Source organism: Magnolia sinica, chromosome 15 (genome assembly GCF_029962835.1).
Source record: "Magnolia sinica isolate HGM2019 chromosome 15, MsV1, whole genome shotgun sequence".
Lineage (NCBI taxonomy): Eukaryota > Viridiplantae > Streptophyta > Magnoliopsida > Magnoliales > Magnoliaceae > Magnolia > Magnolia sinica.
The window spans coordinates 13666795-13693238 of NC_080587.1; the positions used below are offsets into that span (position 1 = coordinate 13666795).

Below are 26444 nucleotides of genomic sequence, written 5' to 3' on the forward strand. Positions count from 1 at the left end.
CGCGCTATACAAGTTCTTTGGGCTCCAACATGTTGTATATGAAAAATCCACTCCGTCCATCACGTTTTATCCTCAGACTATAAGCCCTGGGGTAAATATCGGGCACATCCATAATTCAGAGCGGCCGCACCATAAGGAACAATAGAGATGGAATGACAACCACAAGTTTTTATATATGGGGCTACCATGGTATGTATCTTTCATCAAAATCGTTGATCAGGTTTAAATCACCATGATTAAGTTAAAATAAAGAAATCATATTGACCCAAAGCTCAGGCGGGCCACACCACATGGATTAACATGGAGGTTTTAGGAGCAATTTTACATGGTTCCCATTGATATGGCCCATATAAGTTTTTTACGGAGCTGATCTTTTGGATACATGGCTCAAATAAAGGTCCTCACCTTCTGGACGGAGTCGATTTACACCTACAACATGGGTGGCCCCACAGAACTAGGGTGTTTTACGTGCTGGGTAAATCAGGTGTTGTAGACGATTTCGGTCCGGTAGATATTATGGGAATCCACCATCCATTGTGGGGCACGTAGATTCAACGGTCCAGATGACTTAACCACGGCCCACTTCTCCACCTGGGCGCATTAAGGACAAGAAAATTATCGCCCGGAAGTCCTCTTTTCATCTTCGGACCTCAATCTAGAGAGAGAGAGAGAGAGAGAGAGAGGAATAGGGAAGAGAACCCTAGATTTCTCAAATCCGAATAGAAGAAAAGGTTCGTTCCTTTCTCTCCATTTTCTTCTTTCATTTCCATTCTCAGAACTGCATCTCTCTCTCTCTCTCTCTCTCTCTCTCTCTCTCTCTCTCTCTCCTTCGAATACCTGATTCCATAGTAGCTGTGATTGTGCTAGTTTCTAGCAGAAAAATCCGTCTCTCTCTCTCTCTCTCTCTCTCTCTCTCTCTCTCTCCCCCTCTCTCGCTCTCTTCTTGTAATCATAGGGTAAGATCTGACTGTCGTTTTATTTTATTTTATTTTATTTTTTGTTCATCTTTGATGTTTCTTCGATTTTCATATATCAAATTACCTAGCTATTGCGAATGCAATTTCAGTATTTATTTATTTATTTATTTTTGGAGGTTTTTCATATTAAAGAAAATCATGTTTTAGGGTTTTGTTTTAGTGTGTGTTTGGTTACACCAAAATTTCATGAAAAATTCTGAACATTTTCACCAAATTAGACTGACTAATCATGAAATATCATGATATTTCATGAAATTTGGTGCTAGAAAACGCAACCTTAAACAGAGATTTTTTAGAGGTGTTCCGACGTGCTTATAAGCTTCTAGGGTTTCCTGTTTTGCATTTATTTTTTCAATAAAAGGAACTTTTAAAAAAAATGAAATTATGGTTTTGGAAGTGTTTTGATATGTCCGATATATTTATTACCTTTTTGCAGTGGATTTAAGTTTTTGAAATCTGTTGGGTTTTTTTTTTTTTTGTTTGTTTGTTTGATGAATTTTTGGTTTTGAAAGAATTTTGATACGCCCAATGTCTTGTGGTGTTTTTGGATTTTTGTTTGTTTAGCATCTTCATTTTTCTGTTAGAGAATTGCAGGGAATGTGATGGGTGAGGAATTGTAAGGTCCTGATGCAACCGGTGATGGAAGTGGGGCCCTTGGTTCCCTGATCCAGATAGTTGATATGGTGGGCTTCATGTTGAAGGGTGGTTGACCAAAAACCTCTAATATTGGAGGACCCCTTCCATCCAGTTTTCACCTTCCTTTCCAGAGTGCTATGTTTTTTCTTAACTGTAGGTTGAGAATTTCAGGCATTCTCCAGCGATGGTGTTCATTAAATCAGCATTCTGGATTGCATTTGGTCAGGTGGTATGATTCTTGCTTAGGTTGCGGGAGTTCCAGATTACAATTCTTGGAAGGAACCTACTTTGATTTTCTTCTTAGAGAAGAACAAAGATCAATTGTCTGATCACTGGGTCATGGCCTCACATGTATTGACAGGGACATCAGGACACTACATGAATATTATTGCAGAAATTAATGTTCTAAGGGAGGTTTTAATATTTATTTGAATGCACCCAATATATCTTCACTTAAGTTCATGTTCATCGAGGTTTTATCAATCACGATTGAATTACATTCCCTTTATAACATACAGGAAAGAATATATTTATAGGGTTCTTGTGATTTTTTCAGGCCTGAAATACACACACACACATTTTTCAGATTAGTCTGTCTTAACCTTGTCCCAGCAATGTTTCAGGTACACGTCTGCAATGGAATCCAGTTTGCAATCTCGGTCCCCGGACAATTATGACGTGAAGCCATCATTTCGAAAGCCCTCAAATGATGCGGCTAATAGAAAGTATCGCCGTCGCTCACCTATTGGTGGATCTGCTTCATCTTCATCTGATGGTTAGTAGAATAGTGGTTTTGCTTCATTAGTAGGTTTTGATTCCTTTCTCTCAACTCTAGCATATGCTGACTGTGAATACTTTATACATCGTGGTTTTCACATCAATTAAATTTGATACCCAAATTTCAAGAATGGATGAAGAACACATCCATAACAATGTTTGAGTGGAGTGGAATTTGAAGATTGAAACTTCTTGATGCAGTCCGGTTATCAAATCAATGTGATTTTGATACCCTAATTGCCAAGAAATGGACAAGAGTATGCCCACAAGAATATTTGAGTTAAGAGGGAGAAATGACTTTTTTAATATTCAAATTTCTTCCTTATAGATACTTAAGAAAACTTACAAAACTTGGAAAATTCGAACGCCTTACCTCCTATTCCACCTGCTATTTTGTAGACTCTAAAGAGTAAAGACCATTCCTGGAATCATCATCATCATCTTAAGCCTTTTCTCAATTTATCGAGGTTGGTTACATGAATCCGTTTTCGCCATTCCACTCTATTAAGAGCCATTCCTTCAATTAGACCACATGTCATCAAGTCTTTTCTTACTACCTCCATTCACGCCCTTTTAGAGCCTTCAACTTGTACCAAATCACTCCTAACTGGCCAATTTTGTCTCTATTGCAATGACCGAACCATCTTAGTCTACTTTCACTATCTTGTTACTTATTGGTGCTGCTCTTAATTTCCCTCCAATGCATTCATTTGTAATTCTATCCTTGTTTTGCCACTCATCCAACAAATCAATCTAATTGATTTCAAATCAATTTAATCTCCAAGATGGCAATAACTCACCCAAAAAAAGACGTGGCCCTAAAAATAGTAAAAACAAATCTTCCAAATAGTTCCCCATATCTTCACACAATCAATCAATCATATCTTTAAAATCAGCCACCATCTACCAAACATAATACATGTAGTCTCTGACTTTTTTCCCTCAAAACTAACAACAATCAGCCCATAATTCAACATGTATTAGGCCCTATGATGGGCCTTAGGCCTACATCATTCCCCTCGGTTGGAGAGAACTTGATTTTGGTGAGTTAGATGCTTCATATAAGTAGTAGAGGTCCGGATCCAGTATCTTCTGTTCGTCGCTTGTGATCCATGTGCATTCAGAAGAAGGTTTGTTCTTACATTCTACCAAATACTACTTGTATTGGCCTCGTCAAATGTCATTGCTCTTCATGTGCAACACTTGTTCAACTTCTTCCTTCTTTTTCTTCGGGAGTTGTTTATTGATATTAGCAATGACTTTATCTTCACGTCAGGTACCTCGCCTTGGTACTAGAACAAATCTACCACCTTGAAGCTTGGCGAGATATCTAAGTCATTTGACAACTATATCTGATAAATGTTTTCACCCAACTTTTGACGGAATGGTCTGTTCTTCTTTGACTTGAGCTTGTTGTACGTTCCAAGCTGCTTGGAAACCGTTCTTTGCGGAGATATATCTTTTGTTGACAATGTTCATTTGCTGTATCTCATTACTTGGCTTAACTCTCTTTGAAATCCTTATTTCACTTTTTCTTATTTCTCTTTCTTCTTTAGAAGTTCTTCATGCCAGATCATTCAATTGGCATGAGCTTAAGCTTGTTTGGTTGGGCTGAACTCTTAGTAATGAGCAAGATTCTACATGTTCAAACCTAGCACCAAGTCAATATAGTGCTGAATGCTTCTCATAGGAGGAAATCTTGCCAGGAGTTCAAACCCTAAGTCTTGACATTCACGAAGGAGCTTTTGCATGGTAGGTGAAACATCTGATTGTTTACTTCTTTAGCGACTAAGACAGATTATGCCCGTCTCCTTTATTCTTTAAACTTTTCTATACCGAGAGATTTCTGACCATCCTATTTATCAGAGTAGGGCATTGGAAGTTGTCATTGGGTGCAATGTGCTATTAGTCATATACACAACATCTCAGTCCAATAATTATGGCCTTCCTAACAAAATGTGGCATGCATCGATGGGGACCACATCACATCACACCTTCTCCTTGTACTTAGATTTATATAGAAGGAAACTAAGCACCTAGAGTTAATAGATTTTACTCTCTTGAACCAATGAATTTAGTATGATAGTTAATTCTTGTTTTCTAGTAAGTTATTCATCAACCATTTCTTGCAAGACAATCTAACTACTTCCTCCATTTACCAGAATTGTACATATCTTCCCACCAGAAGTATAGGTGGTGCAAAATATATTGTGGTGCAACCATCTCTCCTCATCAATCACCAAAGTCGCTGATAGCATCATCCGTTGGATAACCAACGTCTCCCCACTATTTCCATGCTCGTCTGCAACATCTTCCCCAATGTACTCCCCACCATTATGTGCATGTTCTTCATACTCAATGTCATCCTTTGCTTTTATTTTCATGGTGTGTCTTCAACATATTCTCATTCCAACATATTCTCATTCCTCGGCCAAGTTTACTTTATTTGTGGACTGATGTAGAGGACATTAAAAAGAACAATGTCCTGGTTGTCCATGTTAAATGAGCGTTGCTTTGTCTCATCTTGGGTGCACTAGTTCCTCCCACTTCATGGGTTGGGGTTTGGCTTCATTCTTTGATATTGAACTACCGACCCTTGACCTACAGGAAATCCCATGGTTGCCTTACATGAGAAGTTCGCATGTTGGCCCATTGTTGACAACGGTCCTCATGGGGTACCAAATAGTCTCCCAAGTCCCCAATTAATGAACATTTTAAATATATCTGTGAAAGCCAATTCATTTCTCACATTCGTGCTAAGACGATTAAGATATCTTAAAATATTTGGTCTTCATACTTACAAACCCTGTTCATGATGACATGATGTCAAGGTACATAATTCCTTAGTATATTCATTCATTGATTTCTTCCCTTAAAGCCGATTATGACATCTTAGATAGTGTTCACAGGCATTAGTCATGGGTAAGAGCTTCCTTTTAATTTATTTTTCATCTTTTCGTAAGATATTAATTTCTCCTTATCTTTACGGATTCGTTTGGCAAGGAGATTGCCCCACAATGTTAACGAATGACCTGAAAACTTTATGGCCGCTAATTTAACCTTCCGATTGTTTGTAATTTCCTTATACTCGAACACTTTTTCTACCTTGCTTAGCCAATCGATGAAGTTGTCAACATGCAAACTACTTTTGAAAATTTCACCTTAATTTTGGGGTCTTTGTCATGGTCCAACAATTGAAGGATTTAATAATTGTTTTCCATTGATGCCTTCATTAACTGGGCTGCTTTGTGTTAGTTCGGACCTTGGCAGGACCTTCCCTTATGTGTCCTTGTGCTCCAACATAGGTATTCGAATTCCCTCCATGCTGGAGCTCTCCCACTTGATTAGTTAGATCACCACTGTATGCGTGAGTTGATCTACTAGATTTGTGAGTGCATGCTCAATTGTATTACTTGCACAAATTCTTCTTGTCACACCCCCTTTAGGATATGATGTAGAGTTGAAAATCTCCAATGATCACCTACTTTGATACTAAAATGATACAACTTGGTTATCAAATCAATACAATTTTAATACCCAAATTATATAGAAATAGACAAGAGTATAGCTAGAAGAATATTTGAATAAAGAGGGAGAAACAACTTTGTTAATATTCAAACGTCTTCTCTAGAAATAATTAAGATAACTCACAACACTCAGAAAATTAGAATACCTTAAACCTCCTTTTTTTTTTACAGACATTGAAGGCAATCCCTATGAACCTTGAATGAAAATTGCCCTATGAAATCAATCTAATTAATTTCAAATCAATATGAAAATATCAATAACTCATGTAGAAAGAAGATTTGACTCTAAAAATAGTAGAAGCAAACCTACTAAATTATCTCCAATATCTCAAGACATTTTTTAGGGATGACAAAATTTTATTAAAAGCTCGCCAAAGGAGAGAAAAGAATACAACCCAACTCTATAACTCAAAAAAGAGTAGAGATTGATGGAATTAACTGCCTCCTATCCTCGAAAAATAGTAAATGTAGTCTCATACATTTTTCCCCAAGAACTAGCAACAAACAACCATAATTCAGAACATGCCGGGCCCTACGGCGGGCCTTGTGGCCTATATCGCTTTTTCTTACAAATACTCGGGTAGAAAGTCACAAAATTTAGAAATTTGGAATGCCTTCCCTCCTACACCTAACCGACCTAGTAGACAATCCTTATGAATCTTTAATCATGATACCCAACTATTCGATTGATATCAAATCAATCCAGTTGATTTCAAATATAAAATCAATCAAATTACTTTCAAATCAAACTAATTTATCTAAGATAGAAATTAGCAACACTCTACCCATAAAGATTTGGCCTAAAAATAGTAAAAACAAATTTAAGAAATAAGCCTCAAATCTTCAATCTTCAAATCAGCCTCCACATGTTCCAAAGAGTAAGCTGTAGTCTCTAACATTTAGCCTCCAAAACTATACAACCTAAATTTCATCACATGTTGGGTCCTACGTGGGCCTTTTGCAGTATATAAAGGATATTCCTTGTGCTTTCGAAGTTGCCCAACACTAGCACAACAATTTTTGGTTGATTTACTTTGTATTTGGTGGTACCTATGAATATTTAAGATGAGTTTCATTAATATAACATAAGAATATTTTTAAGACAATGTTCCTCTATGCAACCAATGCTAGGGTTTTACCTTTGATTGGTTGTAGTTTTATGGATTAGATAATATTTGGAGCCACTGTAATTGTATTTGCATTAAGTCATATGGTCATTCGCCCAAATGACCATTGTAGAAAAAAACAAGCTTACTTGCCATTTGGCGACCACTTTCTTTATTCCCATTCCTCTAAATGTGGAATTGGTTTTGCTTCCCAAACAAAGCTCCATTCTCAATCTAAAGTGTCCATTTAAGTAGCAAACAATTTCCATTTGTGGGAAGGTGCCTTTTGCATCTGCTGCAATTTGGGATGAAAGTAAAAAAAGGACAATTTTGTCCATGCCAATCTCATTTCATTATAAGTAACGGGCTCGAAGTTTTTATTTTTTGGCTAAAGTTCTCTTGACTGAATATGTATGCTGCTCATATGACTTTGGTTGCTAACATCATGTGATTCCATGCATTTTAATCTCTATATTTGGACAGGCATGACATTTTGGCAGACCATGCTAACCTAGTTGTATTTCCATCAAGGTGCCAAATCAGTTACATGATGGTAATGGCTTGATTCGTTACGCATTGCGGGGTCAAAATGCCGCCCTTAGGAAAAAAATGAATTGCAATGGGCCGTAGCCTTTCATAATGGCTCAATAACTGGATAAGGAAAAAAACCGGAAAATAAAAAAATACCTGGAATTTTTCTTGTTGTTGTTGTAGTTCTTCTTCTGCTGCTGCTATTGTTGCTGCACTTCTTCTTAGGGATATGCATTAGTGTGATGAATGCCATACATTACATGAATTTCGGGACTATTTGGGGGCATTTGAGTGGCTTCTTAGGGATATGTATTTGTGTGATAATGCCATCCATTACATGAGTTTCGAGACTATTTAGGGGCATTTAAGTGGCCTCCTAAATCGGCAACATTACTCATCCAAATTCAAATTCAATTTTTTCTTAAAATTTCTTGTGGGGAATGATGTTAAATGCTTAGGGATGTGCATTAGTGGGACGGGTGCCATAACTTGCATGAATTTTTTGTTTCAGAAAAAAAAAACTTGCATGAATTTTAAGCCAATTTTTGATCAACTTAAGTCTGTCATGTTAATAAAATCAGGAGTGGCCTCTAAATCAGCAACATTATTCATCTGAATTTATCTTCAAAACTTTCTAGGGAGGAATAATGTCAAATGCTTAGGGATGTGCATTAGTGGGATGAATGCCATAACTTGAATGAATTTTAAGCCAATTTGAGATTAACTCAAGCCTGTCAGGTTAATAAAACCATTAGACAGGCGGAAATAACATTCTTACCAAAGAGTGGACCGTTAAACCATCATAAATACGTTCACGTTCAAAACCACAAAATAATACATATTTGGAATCTTCTAAATATTTATGATTTTTTACTCTCTTTTTTTTTGGGGGGGGGGGGGGGGGGAGAGACCAAACGGCTGTTATGCTCACTGTTATGGCGGGGTATGCCTATCTTTAACGTTACGGCACACCTTGATTTCCTTCTTGAATAAAAGGCTTGTTGTGGAATTGATATGATATGCATGAACTTATCTAATTAAAAGCCTAGTGGTTTTTCCTAGTTGTTGGGGTTTGGATCATTTGAGTCCTTAGATGCAAACCAATCAGATCAATATCCAATCTAATAGAAAAAAAGAGGAAGTTGATTCTTGATGCCCAGATTCTCCTGAATCCAAAATGGTGCAGCAGGATGATACGAGAAAACGGAATTGACAACATCCAACTGAAAATGTCTGGATTCCATGTTGGATTATTCAATTACTGTATAATGTGCTTTAAAAGTGCATGTAGGGGTGTACATCGAGTCGAACCGACTCGGTTTGGCCACTAGCTGACCTCAGCTCGAACTCGGCTCGGCTCGGCTCGGTCCTCGAGCCTGACTGGCCAGCTTGGGTCGAGTTCAAGCCAAGATTGAGCTGAGTTCGTCATTGAGGCATTTTCACAAACACCTGGACTGCACCTTTAAAATCTCACTGTATTTGAGATAGCAGCAATGGTTTTACAGTTATTTTATCAAACAACTTCTAAGCAATATAAAAATCAAGAAAAAAAGGGTGTTGGTTTCATATACATACCTTCCTTGCCACCAGCCACACTTTTCTGAGTCATTTCATCAAACACTTGGTGAACAGCATCAATATCAAAGTAACTGAGTCACCGAACTGGTTCGATCCGAGTTCGATTCGAGCTGGGTTCGATCCGAGTCGAGTCGAGTCGAGCTGGGGCCAGCTCGAACTCATTTTCGAGCTCAAAAAATCAGCTCGACTCGGCTCGAACTCAGCTTCAAATCGAGTCGAATCAAGCTTTTTCGAGTCGAGTCGGGCGAGCTAACCGAGCTAGCTCGGTTTGTGTACACCCCTAAGTGCATGTGATACATCTCCATATGATGTTTTGAGGTGAAAGATAAAAATTTAGATGCATATGATCTTTTAAGCTGATTCGTCTTCAGTTTTTGACTGTAGAAAATAATGGCAGTTGCTATGTGGTATGAATGCAAGTTTTTGTTTAATACACACATCAAAGCACTGATCTGGTATCTTTATATCACTGACAGGCAGCCCTAGGCGTGATCGGAGCTATAGTCCAAGTTACTCTAGGGAAGAACCCACCAAGACATCTGATGATCGGCGCAAAAAGGACGATGGAAGGGATTTGGACAGGGATTCCATTCGTAATCGACCTGGGAAAGATATTGATTCATACAGATATTCTGAAAGACAGTCCTATGGGAATTCTCAAGATCACCGTAGGCATGATGATTATAGTAGACATCATAGGCATGCTGATGAAGATGAGAGAAGTTACCAGAGGTCCTCTCGGGTTGGTCGAGAGTCACGAGGGAGCACTCGTTCTGATTATACAAGACAGGAAAATGATCATGACAGGGCCACCAGGGAAGATTGGCGAAATGGAGACAAGTATTCTCGAGATAGACCTGATGATAGGGGGCATAGAAAGGAAAAGGAAAGAGAAGCTGCTGTTTCAGAGCGCCATAGAGACAAGGATGTTTCCTCTGACAGAAACACGGATGATATGAAGACAGGTGAGCGGGATAGGCATCGGGATAGAGTTGAGAGAAAAGATCACCGGAGGAGTTCAGGAGATTACCGGAATGATCATGCAAAAGACTCAACTATGAGTAGGGATGTTGGTGTTAGTCGCTCGAAGGAAACTCACAAGAGTAGCAATAAGGTTATTGAAGGGCAGAAAGAAGATATGACTCAAAAGAGGAAACATGATGATAGGGAACGTGACAGGCACAAGGAGCGATATGATAGAGATCGAGAGGAGCACTTCGAAAATGGTAATAGAAGTTCATCCAGTTATAGAGGGAGGGATTCCAAAAATGAACAGTATCAGGACAAAACCATTGATGTGAATGAAGATGAAGATTCTGCAGCGAAAAAGCTTAAGTCAAGTCATTCAGACAAGGCCACTGATTGTGCTGAAGATGGTAAGTGTTTCTTTAGAGAGATGTGATTCCATTCACAGTGGTAGTAGTTTGAATCTTACTCCCTTGTGTGCCATGTGGCATGTGGGTGTGATCTCTGGGTTATTCATCTGATGGACCTCTTCATGTGTGTACCTTCTTCCAGAAGTAGGCGGTGTGGTCGTCAGTTGGGCTATTTGCGTATGAAAAATGATGTTCAATTGATTGTCTGCATTTGTCATACATTGTGCCCACCCGATGAATGGACCTCACCATGTATGTCCCATGGTCCAAAAATAGTGTGTGGTCATCAGTTGGGCTGCTTGTGTATGAAAAAATGGACGTTCAATTGTTTGTCTGCATTCATAATACATTGTGCCCATCCAATGAATGGACTGGCCAGATTTTTGGCACAAACGGTGAGGCCTACCTGATGGATGTTCTGATCCTTTACATGGTTGCAGAATGCAGGGTGTTGGGAGTCTAGGAACTGAAATAGTGAAATTCTACTCTCATAAATTATCCTAGCAGTGCTGATTTCATTCAGATATTATTAAATATGCTGTATAAACTATAATGCCATCCGTAAATTTTCATTAGATTTCTTCTTATATGTCTAAAATATGTTGACTGTGATTGTCTCATTCAGGGCAAATGCTTTCTAAGTCTAGCAAATTGGAGGAAAAACCAGCTTCAAGCTCAAAGCAGGTTCATCAGGCTGTTGGCAAATCGACTTCTGAACCTAGCCATTCTTCTGCCAGTGAGGCTGAGGTTGCTCATGATTTGAATGCTGCTAAGGTTGCTGCAATGAAAGCTGCTGAATTAGGTATGCTAGTTTTCCATGTCATTACACTTGCCATTTGAGTTATCTGCATTTCCTGTTTCACAGCTTTATATAGTTATGCTTTGCTTAGTTGCACAAACTTTATACCAAAATGCCTCTCCAACTCCAAATTGCATTCCTGTTTCCACTCCCACATCATGGGTATTGATACTTGCTAAAGAAATAAATGGCTATAGAAAACCCAAAAAGAAGAAAAAATCTACGCACTGAAGTTTACAGCAGGATATTATATTATATCCTTCAGTTAACAATATCATGGCTTGCATGTTAATGTTCAATAAATAAATAAATAAATAAACAACAAAAAAAATCATGCCTTCCATGTTTCACGGCTTTAACTATTTGTGCTTTTGCTTAGTAGCACAAATTTTGTACCAAAATGCCACTCCAATTCTCAATTGTACCCTCCGCTCCCCCGCGGATCTTGTAGGCCATTTGAACCAATCTTTGACAGTGAACATTTTACGGACAAAATCTGTAATCGTAGGCCCACAAAATGATTATGCTCAACTGTAAGTGCATCCTTGTGTACAAAGGATAATAAGACCATTCTATGAGACAACTTCATTGAGGCTTCTAGTTATTGCTTGGAAATATGGCAAGCATTGATTAAATGTCTCATTTGGCCTTGAGTACATCATCATAAACCTTTCACCGTTGTTGGTGCTTGACGACATGTTGACCTCACATTGAAATGGATGCAGGGGAGGGGGTAAGCTGAAAATGAATCGAAGTCAACCCCTTTAGAGAGCAAGGTAACTCATGCAGAAGAATTTGGGTTCACTGTTTATCATGTTATATTGTGCTTCAAAATGGTCTAGTTATAGGTTCCATCGAAGCAAATAAAGCATGATTGGACATATCCTTGTTGATAAGGTTCATAATCAACATCAAGAGTAAAGTTGCCCGCACAATCGAGCAGTGGATATTTCTTTGTTGTTCTTGGCAGTGGAGGGCCTATGCTACTATGGCCTCAATATCAACAACAGTTGCATTGGAATGGCTGCTAGAGTAATCGTGGCATGAGTAGAGGGATAATGAACTTGCGAATGGGGTAGGCTCTTGGCCTAGCGTATCAGTAAAGATAAGAAATAGATTTGCAGGAGTCATTGGGTTGGTGCTAGAGCAAAGGCAAGAGGTGGATTGGCGAGGGGCCCTTGGTTGGAGTAGGAGTATAGGTAAGAGTTAGGATTGTGAGAGGCACTTGGGTTGATGCATGAACAAGCACATGGTGAAAGTTTGCATGTCGGCAGGCTAGGGGTGCAACTCAGTTGGGTTAGGAGAAGAGGGAGGGGGGAGGCCCTTGGGTTACTGCAGGAGTAAAGGCAAGAGATGGTATTTTGAGAGGCACTTGGGTTGATGCATAAACAAAGGTGCAAGTATGCAACCTGGTTCGGTTGGTTGAGGATCAACCCAATTAGTGGGGGGGGGGGGGGATTTGTAGTAGGCCCTTGGGTTAGTGTAGGAGTAAAGGCAAGAGATGGTATTGTGAGAGGCACTTGGTTTGATGTATGAACAAAGGGAGGGTGAAAGTTTACATGCGTGCAGACTAGGGGCGCAACTCGGTTGAGGATCAACCCAACCTCAAGAGGAGTTGGCCTTAAGGATTGGTATGAAGTTTACATGTAGGCAGGCTAGGGGTGCAACTTGGTCAGGTTAGTTGAGGGTCAACCCAACCTCAAGAAGAGGCAGCCTGAGGCTCAACCTCCCAGGGGGCCCTTGGGTTGGTGCAGGAGTAAAGGAAAAATGTGGGATTTTGAGAGGTGCTTGGGTTGATGCATGAACAAAGGTAGAGTGAAAGTTTACATGCATGCAAGCTAGGGGTGAACCAGGTTGGTTGAGGGTCAGCCCAATCCAAACTCAAGAGGAATGATCTTGAGGCCCAACCCCCAAGGTATTGAATACTCAACCCTAACATATTTCTAGTTGGGTCAAATTAGAATCAGATTGACATTTTATTTTTTAAAGATAAAGCAATTTACTAAACCAAACTTCTCAATTTATTGATTTATTTATAATACTAGACCCAAGCAAATTGCAACAAAGAAAATAAAACAACAGATAAACATATAGAAGAAAAAGGAAAAATAAAAATACAATAAACCCAAACCCACATTTGGAGGAGCCCAACAAAAACCTAAAGGATTAAGGTGTTTGATCTCTAAAAAACAAGAGCACCCTATTGAAGACCCTAGCGGAGGAGACGCTCCGATTATGAAAACAACGATAATTCTCTCATTCCAAACTAGCCAAAGAACAACGAGGAGGATTCTCCACTTTTTATACCAAGCGAACCTTTGGAATCCGCATGCTATACGCAAAGAAGATCGTCGATCGAAGCGGGCATAACCCATGAAACCCCTGCTAGATCAAGGACTGTTCTAAATGTCCGAAGAGAAGGGGCAATGGATGAAGAGGTGGTTGACTGACCCAACGTCTTCCAAACACAACAAACACACATTGGTGAGGAACATTCCTCTTTTCCTCAGATTATCTATTGTGAGCACCTGGTTCTTGCCTGCTAACCACGCAAAAACAACCACTTTAGGAGGGCCCCCATAGAACCATTCATCACAAGAATGGGTAGAAATAGAACCCTAGAAGGATCACACTGAAAAGGAACCCGATCTAGCAAGAATCTAGACCCTCGAGTCCTTCAAACCTGAGGAAGGGAAGAATCCCAGCATTCGAAGTAACAGAGAAGTGAGATCCCGGATTTTAGAATTGTCACATTCCTCCTAAATGAGGAATCTGAACATCATTCTCGCCCTCACTGGAAAATCTATCAGCCACCATGATGTCCGGTACGAGACACATCGGCAAGAGTAGGAAAATCAAAGTTCACCCTATCAAATACTTTAGGAGCAAGTTTAACAATTCCTTACCAAAGACTTGATTCTTGGTACAAAGAAGAGGGCTTAGCCATGACGAACCAACCCATATTTGACAAAACAACCCTTCTCCAAACTCTCCTCTTCTTAACCAAACCTCCAAGTCCAAGCCCATTTGCCCAAAAGGGCTTCATTGATGATATCTAGATTCTTTATTCCTGCTCCTTTTGAGTAGGGAGAACAAACTTCCTTCCAATTTAAAAGCGGAAACTTCCTTGAGGAAGCACAATGTAGAGTTTGTCAATACGGAGGACTGACTTAGGGCAACGAAACAAAGACATAAAATAGATCAAAAGATTAGAAAGGGAAGCCTTTATCAAAGAAATTCTACTCCCCAAGGAAAGGGTTAGTTTTCTTTCCATCCTCTCTATTATCTTATCCCACACATGCAACGCTGGTTTACCCACACAGTGGAAGGCCTAGATGCATAGTGGGTAGGGACCCCATTCCGTAGCTAAGGGATTCAACCAATCTAATTGTGAGCTTGGAGGGAATGTTTAAGCTAAAAAGTTTGCTTTTGGAAAGGTTTGCCTTCAACCCTGAAACCACTTGAAACTAGCATATAGTCATACTCAGAAGGTCGACCATGGATTCTTTTGCTTCACAACATAGTAATGTATTATCAACAAACTGAAGATGGCAGATATGCTGGGGATAATTCTCCACCTCAAACCCATGAAAAAAACCCCCTTCCTAACCCTTGACCCCTGGAACTTAAAGCTTCAAAACAATCATAAAAAAAAAGAGATAAAGGATCTCCTTAGGGAAGGCCTTGAAAAAACCAAAGGGCGAGCCATTAATTAACATTGAAAAACGAGCCGAGTAAACACATGAAAGGATACATGCTCTTCACTTTTCCCTAGGACCCATCCTCCGAAACATATAATCCAAAAAAGACCACTCAACATGATCATAAGCCTTTTCTAGATCCAACTTGCAAAGCACTCCCGACCTACCGGCCCTGATACATGAGTCTAAACATTTATGTGCTATTAAAATACTATTAAGGATTTGTCTCCCTTGAACAAAAGCACTTAGAAAAGGGGAGATGATCTTTGGGATCACAAGCCACAATCTTTCCCATAAGGTTAATGGGACAAAATTCTTTTAAACTAACGACACCTTCCAACTTCGGAATTAGGGCTATGAAGGTGTTGCCCATTTCAAATGGCAACTGGCTAAAATTAACAAAGTCTTCCACAAAGCTAAGATCTACCCTAACAAGGTCCCAAAAGGATCGAAAGAATGCCATGGGAAAATCATCAGGATCCAAAGATTTATCTCTCCCCAAATCAAAGACTCCGTTGCTTTTAACTCTTCCATAAGAACATGTTTCTCTAGAGAAGTTGTTGCTTCTTGGTTGATGTAATTGAAGAGCAAATCATTCGGATGGGGGCATGGGATGTTCTCAGATGACAATAATTTAATTTGAAATAGAATTCGACTATTGAATTACAAATATCATTCTTATCAGAGTAGTTGTATCATCGACAACCAGGGAGGAAATAGAATTCGTGCGCACTCTGGCAACATTTTATTTCCTCCAATCTTGCACAATAATTTGTAGATAACTCTTGAGACCAACTCTTCCTTTGAGAGATCATTTCCTTCCTCTTTAACATCCAGAGCTTGAATTTCACTGAGGGAAGCCATCTGGGCTTCTCTCAGACCAATCTCAACATCTGAAGCTTCTTAAAGAGCCAAAAACTAGGGAGACCTTCAATCTAAGAGGACCACCACTTAGAGACCAAAGGTCGGGAGTCCTCTACCTCGAGCCAAGCTAGCTTAAACTTGAAGGGCTTCAGCCCCCAATCAATTTCATTAAATTCTAAAAACAGGACTAATCTGGGAGCAATTTCGGCAATCCACTTTGGCGGGCAAATGGAAATTGTTGGTCCTACTCGAGGGACACTAAGAATTAGTCTAATAAAGACATGGTGGGGGTGGATCTCCCATTCGACCAAGTAAATTTGACGACCCTCATCTAACCGGTGTCCCCACCTCGGTTTCATGATCAAGCGACCAACATAATCTTTGTTGATTTCCTCTTAGAGCCTTAGAAGGAAAAGGTTGGGAGCATCCTTGAGCAAATCGCCCACTCACCATCTTATAATGCATTTGCAATATCTGGTAGGTCCAACAACTCGTGTTTGCTAACCCAATTGGAAAAACTTTTCATAGACAAAGTCACCCTGTTTCCACTCTTCATATGTAAATCTAACTATATTAAAATTTCCTCCAACACACCAAGGGAGGGATCATTTATCCCCAACTTGGGATAATTCATCCTAGAACAATGGGCGGAAAAGTGGTCTAGATGGGCCATAAACTCTAAAATAAACCCAATGAAACCCAGATGAAACTTCACGAAACACTAGGTTTATAGAGTAAGAACCCACCTAACTATTTTCCTTGGCCTAGCAGGAGGTATCCCAAAGAACCAAGATACCACCTGCTGAACCAACTGCATCTAAAGAAATCCAATAATTACCTCTTTTACTCCAAATGGAATTAATTAGACCTTTGTCGACAAACTAAAGCTTTGATTCTTGAAGGACAATCAACTTAGCCTTGAAACGAGTGCAAATTTCCTTGACTTGGGACCCCTTCTGAGGGTAGCCCAACCCTCTCACGTTCCATGAGAAGATATTCATTGATGAATAGATTCACCCCTCTACCCCTCGCACTCCTAGGAATGGCTTCCCTGGGGCCTTCCATGTTAGCCCCTAGCTTTAAAAGTTCCCTATTGCCGGAAAGGGACCTTGGGGATCCAAACGAGGGGAGGACCCCTTCCACTAAAACTCGGAGAGCCCTCTCTGCTACCAACTTGAAGAGTGATATCATCTTCATACCAATTTTTGAAGAACTCAATGAGGACACTCCTGAAATTGGACCACAAGAAGACCAGGCAACATGGGAGGAGAGTGGAGTATGGAACACTTTCGGAGAGACCAAAAGAAAAGGGGGAAAAGATCAACCCTTGAGGATATGATATTTTGCTATCGCTTGACCCTGTTTGAGGAGAGAGGTTGTTCAAGGAGGGATTGTTGGAGGAGAGAGAGACATCCCCAAAGAAGAATAATCAACCTCCGAATCACTCTAAAAGGAATCCCCATATGAGAAAAACGAGTTCAACTCTAGTAGATCGTCTTGAAGATCTGGACGAGCAGTCGAAGGTTTGGAACATCTTTTGAAGCACTTAGATGATCTTTAGCAATTGGGAAGACCAAAGAGTCGAGACGATCTTTAGCAATTGGGTTAACACTTGTAGTTAGTGAACTAATAAATAAAATCGGAGTATGGAACACTTCCGGAGAGACCAAAGGAAAAGGGAGAGAGACCAACCCTTGAGGACATGATATGTTACTATCGCTCGACCCTGTTTGAGGAGAGAGGCTGTCCAAGGAGGGATCGTTGGAAGAGAGAGAGAGAGAGAGAGAGAGAGAGAGAGAGAGAGAGAGAGAGAGAGAGAGAGAGAGAGAGACGTCCCTAAAGAAGAATCATCAACCTCTGAATCATTCTAAAAAGAATCCCCATATGAGAAAGACGAGTTCAACTCTAGCAAATCGTCTTGAAGATTTGGACAAGTGGAGGGAAGGCCTGGAACATCTTTTGAAGCACTTAGATGATCTTCAACAACTGGGAAGATTGAAGAGTTGAGGCGATCTTTAGCAATCGGGTTAAGACTCGTAGTTAGTAAACTAATAAGTAAAATAAAACATCTAACCATTGAATTATATTCCGCATGAGGTGTTTAATTTGTTGTTTACTCAAAAGGTTTGAGAGAGAGATTTCTCGTCTTCTTCAGATTGCCATGGTGATGCTGGGATCCATCGCAGGGGTGGAGGTTAGTCCTATTGCCTGTTATCTAGGCCATATGGAGGAAAAGGAACAGCAGAGTTTTCGGAACAAATGTGGGTTAGAGTTGGAAGTCTACAAAACTGTAGGGCTAGATCTGGTAAGTTGGGTTTCTTATATTAGGGACTTTGACGAAAGAGATTGGTTCTTGTTGTCGGTTAGGGCTTTAGATGGTTTCTTTGGGCCTTTGGTGCTCTCCTTCATAAAATTTTTGTTACCTTTCCATTATATAAAAAAAAAACCACATCAAATGATATTTAAAAGAATGAATTTCATTAACTTAATCATCATGATTGCGAATGGCACGGAGAAAATGCACTTAGAGGCAAGAAGAATGAAGCTGACATCGGTTGTTGAAAAGGACTTTGTTTGGGAAGGTGAGGGGTATTGTAAAAAATCATTTTATGATTTGACACAAATTCCATCTTATGAATTGGACGTAGAAAGATCGAAAAGGAAGTGTATTGGTAGAATTAGAGAAAAGGATTATGCTTTTTGGGAAATGTTGGTGGAGATTTAGAGAGGAATCGAGCACTGGAGGGAGGAAGTTGTTAGAAATATGGAGAAAGGGAGGGTGGGTTTGTGGGAATGATGTATAGGAGCCGGGTGTGGATGTGTGGAAGACAATAAGTAAATTAGTGTTTGATTGGACTAGGGATAAAGTCAAGGTTATTACGAAATATGGGACTTGATTCTGTATCAGTCAAGAAAATAGAGTTGGGTTTGGGAATGATATGTGGACCGGCAAAACTCATCTTCGACCCACTTCTATACAATACTCCCTTTTTTTGTAAGAATCAAAGGTGAATTAATCTTATGGCCTTAAAAAAAAAGGATCTCATGAGATCCTTGGGAGAAAACTAATGTGGGATATAATTTTTTAAAAGTAATGAGGAGATGGAGTGTTTCATGGTGATGATGGAAATTCTTCAAGATGCTTTCATTGATCCTTTGGCCTAGGATTTGAAACATTTGGAAATGAACTATTGAATAGTGAATTTACCACCAATTCTTTGTAAAGCCTTTCAAGGCATTAGAAATGGGAGAGGGAGACCCCCCTATGCTAAGGTATGGGCGAGTCATGTCCTACCACGAGTGGAGGCTATTACTTGGTTAGCAGTGAAGAATAAAATTTAATGATGGGCAACCTAATAAAATGTCAAATTCCCATGTCTAGGATAGTATGTTCATCCATCGAGAATGTGTGGGATGTTTGGGCCCTTATCTTCCAACTTTTTTGGAATATCGTGGGGCCTAAAAGGATTGCAGGGTGATATTGTTAGAGGTTACAACGTGTGGTTGTCCTTTACAATGTCCTATGGAAGGTGGTGCCTCTTGCTATTTTGTGGGCGTATAGAAAGAGAAACTACATAAATTTTTAGAACAAGGTGATTTCGGCCAATCTCCTCAAAACAAAAATCATGACGACTATCATTGAGTTGGGTTTGGCTAGTTCTGAGTCATGAGTTGGGTGATATTGTTAGAGGTTACAACGTGTGGTTGTCCTTTACAATGTCCTATGGAAGGTGGTGCCTCTTGCTATTTTGTGGGTGTATAGAAAGAGAAATAAATTTTTAGAACAAGGTGATTTCGGCCAATCTCCTCAAAACAAAAATCATGACGACTATCATTGAGTTGGGTTTGGCTAGTTCTGAGTCATGAGGAATTTCCCAAACTGATCTTCTTCGCAATTTGAAATATGCTTTTCAAGGAGGGCGAGTTGTGAGATTATCAAAGATAGTTGGAAACCTCCTCCACGGGTATTTAATTTTGATAGATGCTCCTTGGTAATCAACAAAAAAAATTCAAGAGAGGAATTAAGAGAGAAAATAAATCGGTATGGTCTAAGCATGAAAGAGAATATCAATTTGTCGTGAGAGAAATAGAGGGAAACGTAAAACACACATCTTGTTTTACTTGTTTTCATATGAAAGAGACGCTTCCCCACTCTCACACCCAAATTTGTTGCCGCTTCGCTTTACCCTTCGTGCAACTATACAATACATCACCTAAGTGCCTCCTAGCATAGATAGTGTGGCATTCAACTCACAACCCCTTTGTGGACAAGGTAACCGATTACCCAAGTGCTAGCTAAGCTAACTTGGAGAGAGCACACAAGAGTTGTATTGCACTAAGAACTCAAGGATGCTTATAGCTTTTGAGGTTTCTGTGGTTGGTTACAAATGAGGACCCCTCTTTAGATAGACATAAGAACCTTCAAGCTGATTTACATGGATGGCTAGGATGGCCTCTTATGGTGATCATCCAACGCCTAGGAATACTTTAGAAACCTTCTAGACTAAACAACTCTATGCAAAGACCCTTTAGAAAACTCAAAATATAGAGATCTCCACACTACATAATTGTACATGACTCTAGCCTTTTCTCTAGAATTTTGTACACAACTCTACACTCAATGTACATTACTTTTAGTGTACAAGTAATGCAAAAAATGGATTAGTCCCTTCACAAACGTCTTGTAAATAACTGGTCCATGACAATCTCCCCACCTATTGCATCGATGCCCTTGTTGATGATCTCATGTGTTCCTTGAATTGTCACGACATGCTATCTAGTCCTTGTCTCCCTTGATTAGTTGCAAGAATAAGATTGTACCAACCTTGTCTCTCTCCGAACATAACATGAAATTGTGGGTATTGCACAAATACCACCAAGCTTAGAAGCTTAGAATTATAGCTAATATGACATTGTAAAAATATTTACCAATTTAATCAATTAAGCCACAAGATGAAGTGGGTTCAAGATCATAGACTATAAAAGATACAATTATATGTGCAAAATAGCCTTATGATGTGAGATAGAAATATCAAGTGTGTGTGCACTAAAATAAACACCTAGCATATAATCTATTCATGCATCCATAAAAAATGAAAGAATCAAGTGGTTCAGCCACTTGCCTACTCCTCTCTTGGATGACGAACTCAAACTCTAGTTTTTCGGATTTCACAATCTCACATTGTTTTCAATAGGTTCACCACTAACATTTGCAATCCTACAGAAGGACCCACACACACACCGGTCAATGGCTTATGCAAGGGCTTACACGTTTACACCTGTCGGTGGCCTACACAAGGACTTACCACGTACACACCCGTCGGTGGCCTACACAAGGATTTAATCAAGTTTGGGTCTCAAACTCTTGAATGGTTCTACATAAGAACCAAACACGTACACACCCGTCGGTGGCCTACACAATGACTTTTGACTCCAAATAAATGGATTCTAAACAAAAACCCTTACAAGTTTGGATGAGCCCCATTGGCATCACGAGTCTGGAGATGCTTCTTCAATTTTGAATCGGCTTCTCTTTAGCTCCCCTGATCTTTGAAGTGGATCTTCTTCAGCTCCTCAATTGGCTATCTTGCATTGATCTTCCCATTGAGAGTACCAAGGTAATGGGAGGGTGGAATAGGCGTTGAATCTCCTACAAATAAGGTATAGTTGATTCCAAGAGGGATTCACCTAGACGGGCACTTTAGAGGATGATAGACAAAAGGGTTTTCCTATAGAATCAATGTCTAACCTTTAGAGAATGCAAGAGAACATGTATATCTTCAATTGGAGCTTGGAATTCTCATATAGAGTGATGACTCACAAGGAAGATGACATGAACTCAATAGATTATAGATTAGAGCCTAGGTGAGGAAGATAACAGTTGTGTGCATAAAGACTCTAAAACCATAAAAAACCCATCATTTTTGCAAAGGTCCGAGTACCCAATTTATAGAGAAAAAGCTTCAACGGATAGAAAACGGCTAGTCGTCGATTCGATCTACATGAATCAATGGGACTGTTGATTCGATAGACAGTTCTCTGTTTTCTATAGAGCTGTACATGAGTCGAACCGAGTCGATCTTGGCACAGCTCGACTCGACTCGGCCAATAGTTGACCCTAGCTCGAACTCGGCTCAGCTCGGTCCTTGAGCCTGATTAGCCAGCTCGGTTCGGTTCGGTCAATAGCTCGAGCTAGTTTGAGCCCGTGCGGCATTTTCTCAAACACATGAAGTGCACGTTCAATTTCTCACAGTTTGCAAAACAACTGCAACAATTTACAGGTATTTCATCAAACACTCGGTAGGCATCATTAAAATCAAGATCCAAGGTTAGTTTTATCATGTAATGTTTGTCTTTTTTTTTTTTGGTAGTGATTTGTTTCATATCCATACCTTCCTTGCCACTGACCGATCCCACGGAGAACGTATCCACCTGAAGCAACACTTCATTAAGTCATTTCATCAAACACTTGGTGAGCAACATCAATATCAAAATAACCAAGTCACCGAACTAGTTTGATTCTAGTTGAGGTTCGATCTGAGTCGATTTGAACTTGGCTCGAAATTTTTTTGAGCTCCAAAAATTAGCTTGAGCTCGGTTTCGAATCGAGCTTTTTTGAGTCGAGTCGAGCGAGTTAACTGAGCTAACTCAGTTTGTGTACAGCTCTAGTTTTCTGCTATTTTGGTTGGTGGACACTCTCGATCGAATTGATAGGATCTATTGACTCGAATCGATAAAGCTGTCGATTCAATTGACATACCTCTGATTTCTGCTGATTTTGGTTTCTTACCATCAGCAGCTCTGAACCTCTATAAGCCTGGCTAAACTTGTTCATTTTTAAGTCTTAGGCTTGGGACGTGAATCGAGATTTTCCTATTGATGCGTATCATTTAGAGGTAGGTTGTTTTGGAACTAAAGTGGCTTAGGTCTAGGTTCACAAAGGCATCTTCAATTTACCCGAATCTTCACACCCTGATGCTGCAAGCCTTCAAGTCTTTGGACATCTTTGTTTTCCAATGGGGCTCAACCAACTCAAAGATATACTGATGCACATGATTGACAAACCGAGGTACTAACATACCATAGCAACCATGCACAAATGCTTCTCATCTGTGATGCATGTTAACCCAAAGAAGGTCATTGGAATTGCCTTACCTCACTCTGGAATTCATGTCCTATATGACGTTATAGTCATTCAATAGAAGCAAAGATGTGTGTTTGGCCAACCCACCCACCAATGTGTAATTCTACGTTCTTAGCAAACCTTGACTAGCTTTGGCTTCTTAGTTAACTACCTTGATTCTGTGTCCTTGACCAATGTTAGACCCAATTGCTTCATCTCTTCCCTTGAGATATAGTTGTGGTTGTTGCATGTTCACCATACCTTGAGTGGACTTGTTGTTGATTCGCACGTCACTTGCATTGGTTTCCATCCAAGTGGCTTGGCCTCCTTTGCCACTTGACCGGGGGTGTCAATGGGCTGGGGTAGGGCCGGGCCAAGCTTTGTCAAAGCCTGGCTTGCAATTTTCAACGTAGGCCTAAACTTGGCCTGAGGCCATGACATGCAAAAATAGTCCAGCCCAGGGAGGGAGGGAGGGAGATGAAGCAAGTCCAGCTTTTCTTGTTGCTTTTGGGTTTGCCATCTGTGGCATCGAGATGTTGCCCTATGCCAATGTTTTACTCCTCGTTGCCTGTCCTCTTTCTCATTTTGCTTCGTTGTGGATTTTGTTGGAGGTCTCACACTGGATCTAATTGATTGAAGATTTGCGTATTTTTCAGCGTTTCTGCTTTCACCGTTACTGTTACATAACGGTTGTTATGTAACCGTTTTTTAATAGCATGTGACCTTCCTCTTACGTACACTTGGACAGTACAACCTCCTCGTTTGCAAGATTGATATTGATGAAAGAAGATCTGATTGTCATTGATGTGAAGAAAATTGTGGAGTTTCTTCACATATGATACCAGGTTTTGATATAATGTTTTCCTTGCTGCATCCATTGCATATGAAGATGCTCCCACCATGCCGATGTGTATCCCTTGAATTTGATTGCTACCAATTACCATCTGAGAATCATGAACTTACATATAGTCAAAGAACAAACCTTGGTCTTCTAATCATCATGAACTTTCATATCATCGAAGAACCTCTCTATCTTCTAATCATCATGAACTTCCATAACATCTTCAATTGGTTTTATAACTTACTATCTTTATTTTATAACTGAGAGATTGCTGACAGAGCTATTTATCGCTGCAGTAAATAGGAACCTTGTAGGGGGTGGATATATGTCGACTGACCAAAAGAAGAAGCTACTGTGGGGAAGCAAAAAGAACGCTGCTGTTGAAGAGGTACTATATCCCATGGAAGAATGTTAAGGCCAGCTGGGCATCTGCTGTCTCTAGTCCCAGTTGCAAGGCATGTAACAAGAAGTCAAAGTGAGATCCTGGATGATCTTCGGGCAGGTCTGTCATATGCAGGCTGGTCCAGTTTTTAGGTGGACCACACGTTTGAGGATATGGGATGGCAAGGTTAACCAGCCTCCGCATTCAGTGAACATGTATGGACCACCTGATGATTGGACCAAACTGATTTTTGTGCCATGGCACAGTAATGACAGGACTGGCTTGATGAACAGCCCAGATCTCTCGTGTTTGTCACATTGGCACAATGGAGTGACTGGGTTGCAGCTGTAGATGGTTGGACTAGGTTTAGCATTCTGCAATCCCACACCCACTTTTTCTTTTATTTCAGTTTTCTACAAATTAAAATATTAGATTGCAGATTTGGGATTCATTCATTCCTGGATAATCTTTCACCTCCTTTTACTGTTTTTTCCTCTCTATCTTCTTCATTTCGTTGTTATAACTACAGTCGGGCAATCGCTGGGATATGCCATTGTTTTCTGATCGAGAACGGCAGGAGAAATTCAACAAACTCATGGTAATTACCTGATTATTTTTATTTTTAATTTTAATTCAATGATAAGAAACGCTACACAGATGGTAAATATCTTCAGAGCTTTGCTAAGCCCACACATCTGTACACAACGTACCATGTAGGAGGTCATCTATGTGGTGCATCATGTGGGGACGCACCATAACCACCTGCTCAACATTCAGGCAGGCACGCATGTATGGAACTAGTGGATGGTCTAAAGGAAGTTGAGCCGCGCAAATTCATCGGTACATGCTGCTTGTCTGATGAGTGGCCCCCTTTAGGGTGGGGGCCCACCTGATGTACGATTAAGAAGCCGAGAGGTGTTTGTGGGCCTTAGAGGAGCTCACATATTCATTTTTCTTCACTCTTTCTCATTTACCAGAACTCATTAGAATTTCTCAACCCCCCTACTAACACAGTTCCAGAGTCTGAGGTTGCCTTGGTGCCTATGGCCGATTGTAGGGTGTGAAGGGAGATCTGAAGCCAGAGAACATAACCAACGACAAAGACCGAGCAGAGAAGCAGGAGCAGCTCCAGCTGGAGTTAGAGAAGCAATACACTGCTGGGCTCCGTCGGAGAGATGGCCGCACAGTTGGACTGGGCCTGTAATAATTGCTACCGTCCCTTCTCTCCTTCGTACTCTTAAGACAATGCTTGGTAACTTTTTCTTGTACTCACTGTTCTGTATGAATCATGTTTTTTTTTTTTTGCTCTCTTTTGTTCTGTTGTTGGAATGCATTCCCTGTTTTGAATATCATATCCTTACAAAGAAGATGCTGAGTTCGGGCCCGCTGTTGCCATCCGTATTCAGCATGTAGAAAGTCTCAGAGTCCTTGGATCCCACCACCCGCTCCAAGTGGGCCCGCATGTAGGTTAGCTCACCATTGGATGAGCCTGCCTCGTTGCTAGGGAGCACACCTGCGCCCATTGATACGGCGTGGAGCAGTTGCATGACATTGAGGTCCTCGTCCGTTGGCTCGCGCTTCACACCGTAGCCCGTCTTCCGGCCATTGCAATACATTGTCCATACAGGCTCGTCGATGAGCCTGGTCTTGTCGGCAGACCGCTTCTCACACTCGAGCGCGATCCGCACGAGGCCGGATGCCATGTCTTGGAGGAGCTTGGCGGTTGGGATGGTGAGCTCGAGCAGCAGCATCGGGAGGCACCTGGGCTTTTCTTGGATGGCTAGGGTAACCCGAGCCTTGTGGTAGCCGAAGAGTGTACCAGTCATCCGGATCCCACCATGGATGTGCTTGTCGTGCAGCCCGCTGCGGGGGTGGGTGGTTGGGAGCTTGCAGTTGTTGGGGGCAATGATAGGGAATGACCGGAGAGCAGAACGGAAGAGTCGGAATACCTTTGAGGATTTTGACTTCCGTTTAGGGGAAGGTTGTAGAAGGGACACAGGTGAGCGGGCCGGTGAGGGCACGGTCTCTGGCACGATGGTGCTGGTTGGCTGCGGCTGTCGCTGCATTGTGTGCTGGTCTGGTGCGCGGGTGGGAGCTTTGCTAGGAAATGGCGCATGCATGGGTGGGATGTGGGGATGGGTTTCTTAAAGAGGTGGGGTGGTGCGCTGCACGTTTGTTTATTTTTGTTTTTATTTTTATTTTTAATTTTTAGAAACTGCTGTTTGG

The 26444-nt window shown here is 40.6% G+C and overlaps 2 protein-coding genes across 3 annotated transcripts in view; one reads left to right on the forward strand and one right to left on the reverse strand.

Moving 5' to 3' along the window:
* Positions 1 to 579: 579 nt before the first annotated feature.
* Positions 580 to 26444, forward strand: part of LOC131226605 (uncharacterized) — a 25894-nt gene continuing 29 nt past the window's right edge. The window contains exons 1-8 of one of the 2 annotated variants that reach the window (XM_058222178.1): positions 580 to 731; positions 2237 to 2388; positions 9609 to 10508; positions 11134 to 11310; positions 24133 to 24224; positions 24748 to 24816; positions 25276 to 25470; positions 25625 to 26444. The exon at positions 25625 to 26444 is cut by the window's right edge and continues 29 nt beyond it. In XM_058222178.1, coding sequence (XP_058078161.1) covers positions 2250 to 2388; positions 9609 to 10508; positions 11134 to 11310; positions 24133 to 24224; positions 24748 to 24816; positions 25276 to 25422 — 1524 coding nt within the window. In that variant the 5' untranslated portion in view covers positions 580 to 731; positions 2237 to 2249 and the 3' untranslated portion in view covers positions 25423 to 25470; positions 25625 to 26444. Of the gene's footprint in view, positions 732 to 2236; positions 2389 to 9608; positions 10509 to 11133; positions 11311 to 24132; positions 24225 to 24747; positions 24817 to 25275; positions 25603 to 25624 lie in introns of those variants that run through there. The other variant, XM_058222177.1, reaches the window with a different exon arrangement.
* Positions 25560 to 26284, reverse strand: LOC131226606 (protein MIZU-KUSSEI 1). The gene has a single exon (XM_058222179.1). It carries the CDS (start codon positions 26282 to 26284, stop codon positions 25568 to 25570), a length of 717 nt encoding a protein of 238 aa, XP_058078162.1. The 3' UTR covers positions 25560 to 25567.